The sequence below is a fragment of the Chlamydotis macqueenii genome, chromosome Z, assembly GCF_036417535.1.
Source record: "Chlamydotis macqueenii isolate bChlMac1 chromosome Z, bChlMac1.mat, whole genome shotgun sequence".
Lineage (NCBI taxonomy): Eukaryota > Metazoa > Chordata > Aves > Otidiformes > Otididae > Chlamydotis > Chlamydotis macqueenii.
In genome coordinates, this window is record NC_141593.1 from 12432494 (window position 1) to 12448949 (window position 16456).

General features: G+C 36.4%; 1 protein-coding gene across 1 annotated transcript in view; it reads right to left on the reverse strand.

Annotated features, from left to right (window-relative positions):
• CPLANE1 (ciliogenesis and planar polarity effector complex subunit 1) overlaps nucleotides 1-16456 on the reverse strand; it is a 64641-nt gene that overhangs the window by 20021 nt on the left and 28164 nt on the right. Inside the window, exons 22-34 of the mRNA XM_086770047.1 lie at nucleotides 16199-16360; nucleotides 15929-16037; nucleotides 15258-15564; nucleotides 13873-14800; nucleotides 12482-12645; nucleotides 11342-11478; nucleotides 10673-10755; nucleotides 9455-9534; nucleotides 7866-7934; nucleotides 6116-6308; nucleotides 5258-5515; nucleotides 4318-5067; nucleotides 3291-3457 (exon numbers count right to left, since the gene is read on the reverse strand). Of these exons, the coding sequence (XP_086626173.1) occupies nucleotides 3291-3457; nucleotides 4318-5067; nucleotides 5258-5515; nucleotides 6116-6308; nucleotides 7866-7934; nucleotides 9455-9534; nucleotides 10673-10755; nucleotides 11342-11478; nucleotides 12482-12645; nucleotides 13873-14800; nucleotides 15258-15564; nucleotides 15929-16037; nucleotides 16199-16360 (3407 nt within the window). The remainder of the gene's footprint in view (nucleotides 1-3290; nucleotides 3458-4317; nucleotides 5068-5257; nucleotides 5516-6115; nucleotides 6309-7865; nucleotides 7935-9454; nucleotides 9535-10672; nucleotides 10756-11341; nucleotides 11479-12481; nucleotides 12646-13872; nucleotides 14801-15257; nucleotides 15565-15928; nucleotides 16038-16198; nucleotides 16361-16456) is intronic.

A 16456-nucleotide genomic window follows, 5' to 3' on the forward strand; every position in this document is an offset into this window, starting at 1 on the left:
AACAGAGCCTCTATCCTGAATTATCCTGAAAGAGCATAACCTTTTCCTTTTGAAGGTTACTAGTAGGACTGACGATACACACTGCAGACAGTAGCCTATTAACATTCACTGTGCAAGCAGCAAGCATTTCACAGACAGTATACAGCAAACAGCCAGAAGACAAGACTTTAAAACACAGGTACCAGTATGAAAAACACAGAATCAGAGAATGGTTTGGGTTGGAACGGACCTTAAAGATCATCTCATTCCAACCCCTCTGCCCTGGGCAGGGACACCTTTCACTAGACCAGGTCACTCAAAGCCCCATCCAACCTGGCCTGGAACACTTCCAGGGATGGAGCATCCACAACTTCTCTGGGCAACCTGTTCCAGTGCTTCACCACCCTCACAGTAAAGAATTTCTTCCTTATAAAATCTAAACCTACCCTTTTTTAGTTTAAAGTCATTGCCCATTGTCCTATCCCTACATGCCCTTGTAAAAAGTCCCTCCACATCTTTCCTATAGGCCCCCTTTAGGTACTGGAAGCCACTACAAGGTCACCCCAAGCCTTCTCTTCTCCAGGCTGAACAATCCCAATTCTGCCAACCTTTCTTCATAGGAGAGGTGCTCCAGCCCTCTGAGCATCTTCCTGGCCCTCCTCTGGACTCAGTCCAACAGGTCCACGTCCTTCTTATGTTGGGGGCCCCAAAGCTGAACGTACTCCACGTGAGTTCTCACAACAGCAGAGCATGGGGCGAGAATCGACCTGCTGGCCACACTTCTGATGCAGCCCAAGATGCAGTTGGCTTTCTGGGCTGCAAGCACACATTGACGGCTCATGTTGAGCTTCTCATCCACCAATACCCCCAAGTCCTTGTCCTCAGGGCTGCTCTCAATCCATTCTCCACCCAGCCTGTATTTGTGCTTGGGATTGCCCTGAGCCATGTACAGGACCTTGCACTTGGCCTTGTTGAACTTCATGAGGTTTGCATGGGCCCACCTCTCCAGGCTATCAGCATCCCTCTGGATGGCATCCCTTCCCTCCAGCGCGTTGGTGTCAGCTGCAAACTTGCTGAGGGTGCACTCTATCCCACTGTCCCTGTCGCCCACAAAGATGTTAAACAGGGTGGGTCCCAGTACTGACCCCTGAAAAATGCCATTTGTCACTAATCTCCACTTAAACATCGAGCCATTGACTGGAACTCTTTGACTGCAACGCTTTGACCATCCAGCCAATTCCTTATCCACTGAGTGGTTCGTCCATCAAATCCATGTCTCTCCAGTTTAGAGACAGGGATGTAATGCAAGACAGTGTCAAATGTTCTGCATAAGTCCAGGTAGATGACATCAGTTTGTCGTCCCTTATCCACCAACGCTGTAAGCCTGTCGCAGGCGGCCACCAAATTGGTCAGGCACAATTTGCCCTTAGTGAAACCATGTTGGCTGTCACCAGCCACCTCTTTATTTTCCATGTGCCTTAGCATGGTTTCCAGGAGGATCTGCTCCACGATCTTGCCAGGCACAGAGGTGAGGCTGACTGGCCTGTAGTTTCCTGGGTCTTCCTTGTTTCTCTTTTTAAAAATGGGGATTATGTTTCCCCTTTTCCAGTCAGTAGGAGCTTCACCAGACTGCCATGACTTCTCAAATATGATGGACAGTGGCTTGGCAACTTCATCTGTCAGTTCTTTCTGTGGCTAGTCTCCTTTCTGGTGAAGACTGAGGCAAAAAAGTTCTGGCTAACTAGGTTTCCCATCTCCTTCTGGAGAGGACTCAAGTTTTGCCTAGACTTCCTTTCATCCCCAATGAACCTATACTGTAGAAGCTCTTCTTCTTGCCCTTATCATCCTTGTCCAGATTTAATCCTATTAAGGCTTTTGCCTTCCTGACCTGATCCCTGGCTGCTAGGACAGTTCTTCTGTATTCCTCCCAGGCTGCCTGTCCTTGCTTCCACCCTCTGTAGGCTTCCTTTTTGTGTCTGACTTTGTCCAGCAGCTTATGTTCATCCATGCAGGCCTCCTAATATTTTTGCCTGACTTCCTCTTTGTTGAGCTTGAAGGAGGTGATCCTTGAATATCAAATAGCTTTCTTGGGCCTCTCTTCCCTCCAGGGCTTTATCCCACGGTACTCTGCCCAGCAGATCCCTGAAGAGGCTAAAGTCTGCTCTCCTCAAGTCCAAGATAGAGAGCTTGCTGTTTGCCCTCCTCACTGTCATAGGATCTTGAACTCCACCATTTCATGGTCACTGCAGCCAAGGCTGGCCTTGAGCTCCATGTTCCCCACCAGTCCTTCATTGTTGGTGAGAACAATGTCCAGCACAACACCTCTCCTCATTTGCTCCTCTATCACTTGGAAAAGGAAGTTACTATCATCCATGCATTCCAGGAACCTCCTCGATTGCTTGCGCCCTGCTGTGTTGTAATTCCAACAGATATCAGGGTGGCTGAAGTCCCTCATGTGGACCAGGGCTTGTGAACACGAGGCTGCTCCTGTCATAGAGGGCCTCATCTGCTCAGGTCTTCCTAGTTGGGCAGCCTGTTGCAGACCACCACTATGTCACCTGTCCCTGCCCTCCCTTTAATCCTGACCCATAAACTCTCCATCATCTCCTTATCCATCCCCAGGTGGAGCTCCAAGCACTCCAGCTGGTCATTGACATAGAGGGCAACACCCACTCCTCATCTCCCCTGCCTGTCCTTCCTAAAGAGCTTATATCCCTCCATTACAACACTCCAGTCATAGGAGCCATCCCACCATGTCTCTGTAATGCCAGTAAAATCATAGCCCTGCAGGCGGGCACATGTCTCTAAGCCTTTATTTATTCCCCATGCTACCTCTGTTGCACAGAGGCACTTAAGTTTGGCCCCTGATGAAGCGAACTTGCTGGCTGGAGTGGCTGGAATTCCTTTGCGCTGCTCTTCAGGTGCTCTCTTGCTGACTGGTAATTCGTCTCCAGGCTCTGGGCATCTGTTTCTGGCATTGTCACCAAACTGCTCGGAGTGGGATGGATTGAGGTTCCTGTTGCCTAGTAACTTTAGTTCAAAGCCCTCTTCAACAGCTTTACCACCAACATTTCCTCTTGAATCTTCTTCCTATCAGCCTGGTAACAGGAACAACCCCTTCATGTCCTAATGCTATACTTCCCTGCTATGTCTTTACTAATATTTGTTATTTTATTCTCTTCCAACAGAATTACATCCAATTCCACTTTATTTGAAGCTGTTGTAAAAACTCCTGCTGATTTTGAACCTAGAAGGTATAGGTTATCAATAAGCCTTTCAAAATGAAGACCTGTTTAAAAAGTTTGGCTTGCCTTTTTCTATTATTCTGTACATCTCTTAGTTCAAATGGTTCAACATCAGTTTTTAGTAACTGGATAGGTTCAGTTTGATCTTGTCCAAAGGACGCACTGGGCACAGTATGATGCTCATGGCGTTGCTCAAATGCAATGAGATCTTGAAGTGGAATGAGTTTCGGTGCCTAAAAGTGCACAGAGAGAGAAAAAAGTAAAAATGAAACAATGATACAGAAAGTAGAGAGAAGAGCCCCAATCAGACTGCATGAAAAGAGCAGGTCCTGTTTGGATCTCAGTTATACAAACACAACTTCTGTAGGAATTTGTAGATTAACAGCAACAGACCAGAATCTCAGCTAATGTGTACATGTATAAACTATTTTCTGAAATTAAATTAAAATACATTAATTTTCTCCCAAGAAATTTAGTTAATGCATTTAATAATGCATTTCTACTGTATGTAATTGAGGATGAACTGTGCAATGTAGACAAGGACTGAAGAAGCACCTCTCAAGGAAAATAATTTCCATTCTTTTCAACTGGAATGTGCAAGCATATGACAGTCTATCAGAACAACATTTTTCAAAACATCAAGTTCTCAACATCCAGAAGATAAGATTTTCTTACCAAACCTTTTAGCATTCCATTTATACCCTTACAAAAGAGGATTTCCTACTTCATTCTTTATATTTCTGGAAATAATCCTATTTAAATTCCTGTAAAAATAGAACTATTTTATACCACATAATTTTATCCAGTATTTTAGATAGTAAAGACCTTGCATTCGTTACTAATGGGCTGAATGTTGATGAACTATGGAATGTAGAATCAATCTAACAAAATTAAAAACATTTCCAAGCTTGCAGTCTGCCTCATACTGACATGCCAATAAGAAGATACCTTAGTTCCAGATTGCTTCTGGTAGCTGTGCCGAATGTTTCCAAATCCCATAGTCCGGAAATGTTAACTTATTTTTGACGAGTAAGAAACCATGAAACTGAAAAAACCCTACAACTTAGAAAAACATATTATTAAAACCCAGTACCTTATTTTTTTGAGGTAAATTAGCATGGAGTAGTGATATTCCTGTATGCTGTAGTGCTTCTCTGCAGTCAGTCTCCTTTGTTGCAGGTTTAACAGGTATTAAAGTAGTAGTGATTGGCTGCTTTACAACTGGTGGAAGTCTAGGTACTGGACCAAGTTGCAAGTGCAACAGTGGAATACCAGCCAGGTTCTGAATGATCAGCTCTTTGTCCATATTCACATTTGCAGAGAACTGCTGCTGAGGTGAAACTTCTTGCTGTCCTTCATACTGATCTAGATTCAGGTGTTCGGGAGGTCCTTTATGCACTGTTTCTGCCCATCTTTTCTCTTCCTCAAGCATTTGCCTTGGGAACTCAGGGTCATATCTACTCACACTAAAATCTTCTTCTGACTTACTCTTTGTTGGTACATATGATGACTGACGGTTCCGTAAGGAATCTGATGAACTCCAAGCTACTCGTGGTACTGGGGGTGGTCTAGTAAAAGCTGATGACATTTCTATTGGATGTAAAAATGGTGGTTGGAAATTATAACCTGATTCAAGCTTAAGCAAAGGAAATCCATTTGAATAAGTCTTTTTTTTTTCAATAGGGATAAGCTTCAGTGTTTTCTGGATGTCTAAGGAAGGAGTTAGAAGATGAAGTGGTTTAGTAGGTGCTGAAGAATGCAAATCTTGAGACTCTGGCACAAATCTTGTTTCTCTGCTGGGGTTTTCTAATAGGCTTAAAGAAACATTCACATCCAGACGATTCTAAATCATAAAAGCAAACAAAACAGCATTTACAAGTTACCTTGAAATAGCAACTATGCCCTAAATACGCACAAAAATCGTATGTATCTTTTTTATCTACAACAATCACTATAAAAACATGTCCTAATTTAACAGGACAGATAACAGACACACAGAAGAGTCTTCATAAACAACACTTTGATATACCTACTTTTATATGGCCGTTGTCGCTTTCATCTCCTAAACTATTCCTTGGTTGAAAACCAGAGCTTTTTTGACCAGGTTTTCCTTTATCTTCTTGAGTAGGCAGTTGTGTTTTGAGAGACTCACTGCCTTCAGCAGTGTGTACAGGCTGGCTTCCTTCCAGGTGAACAGATTGATATTGTTGCAAAATTTGTTGCACATTTGGCAGGTTGGTAAAGGATGACTGCACTATTTGCATCAAACTCATGAAGTTGATTTGCTGTAGCTGGATAAATACATACAAAGCTAACACTGTAAACAATTTTAACAGGAATTGTAGCAAAAATTCTATGTCTAGGCTATGTTATAACTGTTCATCATCTGGTTAATATAGGTACAAAATAAACAACATCCCAAAGTTTCAATAATGACTCATTTGTATTTGTTTATTGTGGTGGACTTTCTTTTAAGATAAATTAAATACTTGCCACAGATAGGTTATGCTAAAGTAAGACAAATTCCTTCACATTTTTTGTAAAGTTTGAGTAAATGTAAGGTCATGTAAAATTATCTCAATATTCTAACAAAAATTAAATCTTAGTACCGCTGCAAAGACATTACATCTTCAGAATTCTTCCTAATTTATACTATCAGAGCACACTGAATTATGTGAACTAAAACACACTCAAACTTTTATTATTAGTAACTTTGAGTCGAAACTAAGAGTTAAGTCTAAATTAAGTTTTCACAATAGTTTACATGGCACTGGAAATCTCTTTCAAAACCAACCACACAGAGAATACCTTTAAAACACTAATTATCTACGCTGTTTTAAGTAACACAGTTTGTACTGTGAATACTATTTTCAGTAATGAGATGCTCTCACCTGAACTAACTTAAACATTTCATCTTGGAGCATTTGCCTGACAGTTTGTGATGTGTTTATTTTCTCTTCTGTAAGGACTTCTTCCTTGACTTCTTGCTTCTTTGCACAAATAGAAATATCGGAGGCAACACTTGACATAGTTGACACAATAGTCTGAGAAGGCTGACCATCACTTAGAGAAATCTCTGTATTGCTTAAGAAGGAAAAGAACAACACTACGAAAAACAGTCATAGGTTTTTTAGGACAATCTATATGAAGTTGTCTTAAATCAATCCAGAAAATTTTGAAGGTATTTTCATTTTTCTAAAGCATAATTAATTTGTAGGAACGATTTAATAATTAAAACTGCACAGTCTTAATTGGAAAGTACGTATGACACCTTCTTCCTAATGCTTCCTAAGACACTGAAGTGAAAAATAGTAGTAAAGATGTAAGTTCTATCTGATTTTTTAGTCACAAGGGTATCCGAAATGTTACCTTTACTAGAAATATAGGCAGAAAAAAATGATTTGACAGAAAGAGGGCCTCGTTAGTGATAAAACCAAAAAGTTAATGGAAAATGGAGAAGGATATTATTAGCTGAATTAAGAGATGGCAGATCCACTTTCACTTCAATAATTAAATGTGCCTCTCTATTTTTGGAATTAAAAATCAACAACAAAATTTCAGAGCAGAAAACAATTAACATTAAAATAACATGTACCAGATGACAGAATATATTGCATTTTCTCAGAGGCAATTAGATCTTTTAGTAGTTAAAGACTATTAAGTAGAGTCTTTAAATAAAGCAGAGGGAGTTAGGATTTACATGAAGTTATAAAGAAACTGAAAGATTTTACCTACATCAATTAAAATTGACCTAAAAGACATTCCTCTGTTTAAGAAAAATACTGACTTTACTATGGGTACAGGCAACCTCTGGAGGATTTTTCACAACTTAACAGGATGGCCTCCAAAAATGTGAAGAAATAGAAACATGAAGCAATGGCTAATGAGTAAAGCTGAAAAGGTTTTGGATATGTAACAGGTTTGAAGTGGCACAGGAAATCTTTTGGAAGACAATTGGAAAATGTAAGCATGGCCTGAAACCCTACAAGTTTGAGAAAAGTTGTTTTTTTTAAAAAAGCTGGTGTGAAAAACTCAAGAAGAAAATGAGATTAGAGACACATGGCAATGGGATCCATAGGGATATGTAGTTCAGATCTTCCTCTAAACTGAAAAAACAGAGGATTGTTCTAGATGTGAAAGCTTGACATGGATTCCTGACCTCTTTTTCCAACTCCAACATTCTCCCTGTTTGTAGAAATATTATGTATATATTTATGTATACCTAGTAGTTGCTGTAGGACATATAAATTTTAATAATTTTATAAAAATATGAATATAAGTTTGTAATGTTATTGTTTAGGTGTTTTATGTAACAACATCTCTTCTACAGTAAGATATATTATATAACTACAATGATTCTGTCTGGAAACAGAAAACAAAAGTATCACTTCTCTTGAAATCAGGTTGCTCTGAATTAACATGTTTGATTCATGTGATATTCTGGACAACATGCAAGCGTGTATGATTGACAAGGACAAAGAGATTTCAGGAAAGGCTACTTAGTCTTACAGTTTGCAGGTAAAATATGGTATATGTGCAAATATTTTGTAATCAAATCTATGCATCATGTTACTTCAGACTGAAATTTTAACAGGGACAGTCTATTTTTTAGTATATAAAAGCATCATAGGTTTATCTTACCTGGGAACTTCTGCATCTTGTTCTGAAGAGAATGAGTGAGAAACGGTCCTAGTAACAACCTGAGTCATGCTATAAAGAAAAAATGAGTATTGTAAATACTACAATAATTTGTTATGCTGTTTATTTTGATTTTATATACATTTGTATACATATTTATTTGTATACATTTTTATATACATTTGTATATATATATGTGTGCGTGTATAGACACACTCACAACCTCCTGAAAAAGCATTTTAATTTGTATGAGATAAAATACCTGAAAGCCACCTGATCAGAGTTATACTGATCTACATTGCTTCAATTGCATTACATTGCAACTTGAGCTAGCAAATATTGACATTTATGCTTTGTCTCCCTAGCAATCAGAAACTGACTCAAACAAAAGCACTGAAAAGGTTCTGGCTATTTAACAGAAAGAACAGGCAAAAAAAGGGTTGATCTGAGTGACAAAAGAGAAAATTCAATTTAAACAATAGTGTTAATATAATACAATCTGCATTCCTAAAAGACACAAGCCAGTATCATAAGAAATCCTTGAGAGGCATCCTACGTGCAGTTATTTTTGTTTCTTTCAAAACAAAAATGCATCAGTTTAGAATAGTACAGGATTCTAAGTATTTTTAAAATTAAGTGATTTAAATGTTTTTAACAAGCATATACACACAGAAATATTTATTTATATGTTGTAATAGTAAGATTTTCTAAATATTAAAATATTCAGGCACTCAATATCAGAGGAAAAGGTTTCATTACTACAATTGGTGGATTCAAGAAGAAATCTAACTGAAATAGTAAAAATAGGTTACATTTTTCTGTCATTAAAACAAATGAAAAAATCTAAAAAAAAAGATTCCTTATGGTAAACATAACAAGCCCTGTGTTTACAGAATATAGAGTTTCTTCCCTTGAAAAACTTCACGGAAATCAAGTTAAGCAGTAACCTATTCAAGTGCATAATGTGACGATCAGGTTTATGGACTGATTCTATAATTTTATATATTATATTATAAATGCAGATATACTTTAAAACATAAAATTTTAAAGATATCATAACAAAGTAATTTTCTTAAGTTGTGTGAAATATCTCTGTCTTCCAGGAGCTAACAAGCTTATCGCCCATATTCATTTTTATCTCACCTTCTGCTTCCTAGGTATCAACCTCTTTCTTCCACGTTGTGCAACAAATTAACTTTAAATTTCCTAGAGTAACAGCTTTGCACCTGTATTTAGCCTGAAGATGCTGCTTCTGTTTCAGGTCTGGAGAAGGAATTGTGTATCTGAAAGCTTTTCCAGTTATTCTCTATCCTTTTCCCAGACATAAAATAAATCTTCCCACAAACTATGCCTCTTCTATGTGATCATTACTAAAATAACCACTCATCACCCAGCACTCTGTTTATGTGAAATGTCTGTACATGTGAAAGAGAAGATGACTGAAATGTTGTTTCAAACTACGAGTTTGTTGCTACAAACAACAGCAAGAAGCCACTGAAACTTCACTTGATACTATAATTAACAAAACCACTTCAGATTTTTAAGTAAAGTTAAAAGATAAACTAAAACAACAACAACAAAAAATCTCTCACGCATGCTGTTCAGGCTTTCCTTCCTTTGTTTTTTCTGCCTTTAGATCTTCCTGGGGACGATCTACATCTGAAATGGAGACCTGCTGGAATATAAAAAGATGCATCTGTTTTATATCCTCCTTCTGCTTCAATAAAGTATTAGTTTATTAGCCAAAGGCAAACACACTTTTGATTAATCAGCCACTTGAAAAAATTTGACTGCAAAATAATCCAAATTACATACTCATTGGAAGACAGCTACAGATAAGAAATAAGGAGATATCCTAATGATTCATCGGAGTATCTTTCTTTTCAAGAAATTATTACAAGTTTTTATTTTCAAACTTGTATTTGTATAATACCCTGGAAATATGCTCTGCTGATCTCATCCCCACTAGGTAAAGATGAAAATACAGAAATAATCCTATATACATAAACTCTCTACAAACTAAGAAACTGAAACAAATGCAGGACTTTACACATGCCAAAGATTCACTGTAGTAAAATGCATTGTAGAATTGAAGACTGCAATACATTTCTTGTTTCTAACCCTGTGTACTACAGGCAAGTAAACTGATGGCATAGCAATTCACATTTCAGTATAATAGCACTCAGCCAATTTCAAAGAAAGGATACTTATGACTGAAGATGATGCACGAAAAAACAAAGCTTCTTTACAGATCCAGATTTGAGCTTCCAGATAGGAGCAACATTCATTTAATTTAGAAACAAGCAAGCATGCAAACAAGTGGAAGAGTCTTTACTTAATCACCCTGTGACAACTTCAGAGACAGCACACATTTTTAAAGAAAAAAAAAAGTTGTTAGTATTGCTTTCTAGTATTACAAAACACCATAAAAATCTGGTCTGTTAACCAGAAGATCATCTATTTTTTGTTTTTATTTACATGCTTTTCTATATACATAATCTTATATAGTTGTAATTAGTGTTACATATTACATAGATTTAGTGGTTTTCATTATAATTATATATATTACATATATAGGCATACATAGATTTAGTTTTACAAACATTGAATCAGTTTTCAAAAGTGCTTACAGCAGATCTCACTTACTGCTTAATTACTTGTGAATTTTATTATCAATTTAAGCAGGGAAAAAAATTCACCAATCCTAAATGTCTTAAGACCTCAATTTCTTAAGTATATTGAGAAATTCAGGATATTTTGAAAAGAGTATTCATAGTAATTTGATGCTTCCATGCAAGATGGTAACTTGCCTTTCCTCTTTCACATTCTACAGGTTTGATCTTGACAGAGCTACTGGATCTCTTTGGAGTTTCATATGGCTCCTCAAAGAACTCTACAAAATAAAACACAATTACTCTAAATCAGAAAACTACATGACATACAGCACTGTTACGTGATTTCTGTCAACTGGTCACATTAGTCCACTTTCTCCCTAGCAAGGAGAAGGGGACTGAGAGATGTCTCAGCAAATTAAAAATCTGTGTTATTACTAGTGATGATGCAAGCACTTGAAGGGAGAAAAAGAAAAAAAAAAAAAAAGCACACTTATTTTAATGGTAGGAATATGATAAACTTAACAAATGCGCACTCAGCTTTTACAATTTTGAAATCATATTTCACACAGTTGCATTATTATTTTTTGAATGAAAGTAAATGAGAGAATGAAATATACATTGTCCTAGCTCTATAGCAAAAATAAGTTAGATTAAGTTAAAAACTGACCAGAAAGACTTGAGAGAGCAATCCTGTAACATTTAGTTATAACATAAAATTGATACAATAATAATTTTCATAGAACAATGAAAACTTATTTTCATTTTTTGATTAAATAAATAGATGGACATATAATTCTATTCAAGTAGAGCTCCTACTGTTCTGTGTCTCAGACCATAGTAAAAGGATATCACATAAAAACAAACCTTCTATTTCTGATGTTATATCTAACTCCTCCTGAACAAACGGTCCCTCTTCATTAATATCTTCAGTCATATGAGGCACAGAATAATTTCCATTATTAATTTCCTTTTCATCAAAATATTCTGACTTTGTAGACATACTGGTAATTGAAATTACAAAAGGTAATTAACAATAGAAGTAATATAAGCATCTGACTTAGTTTAAGTATGCTGTCCCTCTCAGACTACAGGCTAGTGCATAATTATAAAATAAACACTACGATGATATAATCAAGTTCATATAAATTTTCTCTCTGAACTTCACTTAAACAAAGATTAATATTATTTTTGGTATAGCTGTGATATTTTAGTGACATTAATGGTAGTCTTTCAGATGGGCTGTTTCCAGAAAAATGTCACCAACACATATGATATACCAGAAATGGAAGGCATAAACTGCATGATGACTTCAAAATCATCTGGTTAAAATTACATTTATCTGCCTCACAGAAACTGCCTTTATTAAAAAAAAAAAAGTCAGAGAAGACACATAATAATATCTCCAAATACTAATACCAAAGATCTTTTGTTGTTCTAGTGCAGCAGAAGATGAAGAGAACAGTCACAAAGGACTTCAGGTTAAGGAAACTCCATCTTCAGAACTGTGTAAGATACTAACAAAAAAAATATTTACTGCCCTTTCCATCTATTTTTCAGACATGCACATGTATAAGCACAGCTAGATCACAGATCTAGGGAAAAAGAAACTCATATTGTGAACTCTCATCTCTACACAAAGAAAACTACACTAAAGAGAGTGGAAGTTATCTGAATTCTTTGAGAAAAATATGTTATCAATTATATGAGAAATCTAGATTCCATTTCCACATCACTAAGTTTATAAACAACCATGTACAATTCACTTAATATGCAACAGCTACATTGTTTTCTACCTAGAGGTATGTCTGCTGACAGAGAATACTTAATCTGCTTCATGCAGCTGTAAACAGTATGCACGGCTTTTGAGTTTGAACTCAAAATTAAATATGTATGTAGCATGTAATAACAGTAGAACTCTTCATACTGACATGCTGCTTAGCTGAGGAATTATGACCAACCACATCTCCTAGGTTAATTTAAAAAAAAAAAAAAAAAAAAGATTACCCAAAACCAGTTTCACAAAGATCATCACAGGCTTGTACACTCTGGAGATCAGGAGAAGGACTGGCCAGTATGGAAGAACCTTCATTCATACTACTTTCTTTCTCTGTCCTAGACTGGGCTTCTGATAGAGATGCAGATTCTTTCAGATATTGATTATCCGGATTCTATTAATAATAATAATAATGATAATGAAAATTCACTACTTAAACAAAAAAAAAAAAAAAAAAAAAAAAAACCAAGGACAACCTGATAGTTTAAAAAAAAAAAAAAAAAAAAAAACCCAGCAATTTCATATAGTATGTTTATGCTTAACTTCATATTCTTTTCTCCATTATAGAGCTGAGAAATTCTGGATTTACAGTCACCTGTGGAACCTGAGTTTTGCTTCTTTTTATGTTAAGTGAAGCAATGGTCCTCTGAATTATCCAAAGGCAACATAAAGTAAGAGATTTGCCAGTGTTAACTGAGCGTCAGTTGTCAAAGATACTATGTGACAACTAAACATACAAAGATATACAGTAAGATTTGGCCTTCATCATAATGCAAAACTCTGAAATTATCACTGAAGACAATATGAGAGGCAAAAGGCCATACATAATCATGTAGTTAGATATATGCACAAAATTTGGGCAGTAAGTAAAATACAGGTGACACTTGTCAGAAAAGAAAACATACAAACCAAAACCAAGGGAAAATCTCTTTTGACCTGGGAACAAAGCCTTCTCAAAAAAACCCCACAACCCTTTCCCCTCAAAGCCTTTCATGTAGATTGAAAGAAGGTAAGTGATCCAGCTGTCTCTAAATATAAAATAAAATAATAATCATCAGGTTCTTCTAGCAAATCTCCTCTTCTATATTAACACATATTCTCCAACTCTGTGTCACAGTGCCAGACAGGAATTCAAAATTCACTTTTCACCAATCTTTAACTAGCTAAAATACTCCAATCAGACTGTATCTGCACTGACCTCAAAGACAAATGAATTTAAATTCAAGTCTCTCCAGAGAAACTACTTCTTTATTCTTTGTCTTGTTTTTACATACTGTACCTCCAATGCTAGGTTTCTTCAAAGATGATGATCTAAAACCAGACACAATGGTCGAACTTGTATGAATTTGCTCACATAATGTGGCATCTAGATAAATGAGTTAGATTTTAAACAGGACTTCCAAAGAGAACTTTACTCTCCAACTGAAGTTTTTCTACTGAGAGAATTCCAGTATTCCTCAAAAGTCTCTCTTTTCCTAGCAACCCTTAAAAGAAATACTGTTGTTCAATATTCCAGGATTTTACTGAGAAGAGAACTATGAGGTTAATAGTGTGTGTGATTTTCTTCACTGGCATAACTAACTTAGACATTTCATTGACACTCCCCCATCCTCTTTCTTACCTTAAATGTTATGCTCTTTGCTTGAGATCTCTCTCTGGATAACTGTTCTAGCAGCCACAAAGAAGTAAGGACAGCAGCTGCTGATGTTTTCACATGTATCATTGGGAGGATCTCTTCTAAGGAATCTTGTTTATTGGAACCACAGAGCAGTCTTTTATCCGACCATCTGATCATCCATTCAAGCAATTTTGCAATATCACTCAACTTACCCATCAATTCTATACCTAATTCTTCTCCTGGTACAGTATCAACTACATCAACAGTTTTGTACATATATTTAGAAGTTGCCTGAGTTTGCAGGCTAGAAAAATCATGGTTAGGAAAGGTCTGGCCTGCTGGTGCAATGGTGACTCCTTGATTGTCACTCTGAGCTCTGTAAATTGACTTGTGCTTTAAACCAAATAATCCTTCATTAAGTCCTTTCATTAGGTTACGCATGGAAGGTTCTGTTGTCTGTACAGGGAACTGTATAATGGTTGGATTTTCCAAAATACTTTGGTTTTCATTATAGACAGGCACTGTTTCAGGATCACAAGATGCAAGGGTGACCGTATAGCAAGACCCCGCTCTAAACACACTTTGGCTTCTACTTTTGCATCGTCGACGTTTTAGTGTTGTATGAACATCAAAAAAGAGGGAGTTCAATTCATGCTCTCGAAGAAGTCCAGAAAAGCTAGTAAGAAATGGAATTCCGAGGTCATTGTATTTTATCAGGTCTCTCTCAAGAACGTAACTCAAAAAGAGTTCTAAAAAAATAACATATTCATCATCATCACGTTCAAATTCCCATGCACCAACTATAGGCAAATTACATTGATTATGCATGTCTTTTCCATATACTTTATGTTTTGTTTTCCAATTAAAAGCTTTTATCTTGCATGTGGTATTTTTGCTCCTTATTTCTCCTTGTCTCTGATGTTCATTATCCCTGTAAGGCAACAAATATAAGTGCATTTAACACCAAAATCCATTTTTAAAAGTATTAGGTTAAAAAAAAAGTAAATGTAACATTAGTTTCTTTTCTTCCTCTATTGTTAACAATGGGAAACTAACAAACCCAGATTTACATTAGCACAATGTCAAAGTGGCAAATTAACGAAATGCAAAATCATCTTTTTTAGACAGATAGCAACTCAGCAGTATCATATATGAATGTGGTCATAGCTGATAATAATTTACACTTCAATAACATGTTAGTCACAGAGTAGCTGATATAACATTGGCAGTTCTAAGATCTGGTAAATTTGTATTTCTTCGTTTGATAAATTACTCAAAGTGACAATTATCCTGTTTGGTGAAAAGATTACTTGAACAGTAAGAGCCAACTTTTTTTTCCTTTTTAAAATTTCAGTAGAAAGCTTTATGCTGCATTTTTTTTTTCGTACCTTTGGAGTGAAGGTGTTTGAACTCTTGTTTCTTCAGTAAACAAAGCATCAGAAAGTGTATCTGCTGTGTCAGTATCACTATATACCTGAGGATTCCCAAGGTCACTAAGTGTGCTTCTGCTTAGACTAGTGCCTAATGAGAATCTGTCATAACAGTGTTCCTCATGATCTGCTGCTCCCTCTTCCGCTGGCTCCCAAATATTAACTTCTATGGGGCCTATGTTCTTTATGACACGTCTCAAGGCCTTCATTCTCACTTTTTCAGTAGACTGTATAACAATGGACATCATTTCTTCACTTTCAGGACCTACCCAAAGAAAGAAAACAAAGAGCTTTTAAATGCACACTTCTCAGTTTTCAATTATTCTCTCAAACTGAGACATGAATGAACTTTGAATCGCCATAAATTATAGTTTCTGTTTGTATTTCTAAACTGATGTGATAAAGTGAACATCATCATCAACTTGGAAGTCATGATACTCTATTAGTGGTACAGATATATTAGAAAGAAAATATAGAACTTGCCATAGAACTCTCTCAAAGTTGTCTAACTGAAAACTATACTAATTGTTTTAAATGGGGTATGAAAGGAGGAATTGTCACAAGTTAGTTAAGAAGCAGGGTAAAAAAGAAAGCTTGTTTAGTATTTCCTGAAAAAAGGTGCACATTACCTTTAACAGTACTGTGTCTCAATCGCTGCTGAAGTCCATGATATTTATCTCTTAGTGGAACTCTTATATCTTCAGGACTAGGAAATGCTTTTACAAAAATCTCTGCCACCTGCACAAAATAAAGTGTCCTTTCAAGCAGCTAACATACAAGTAAGGTGTAATTTCCAACAAAACTTACACCACTGGAAAATCTAACCAGTGGCTTTTACAAGGAGAAGAAATATTTCTGACAATCGCAATTGCTTTTGTTCTAGCTTTAATGTCTTTTACCTTTTTCTCTGGTGGCAATTCTCCAAGCAGACTCAAAATTACATCTTGAACTAATTCTTCAATATTCATGAACCTGCAGAAAGGAAGCATTCGACAAGCCCACTCCACTGCTCTCATACAATGCTCAACTGTGGAGGCATCGTATTCATTCTTCTTCAGATCCTAAAAAAATCACCTTGCTACAGAAACATTAATTGATATGAACAATACATTTCAGCTAAATTACTAATACATTCCAAATTCTAACTCCAAATTCCA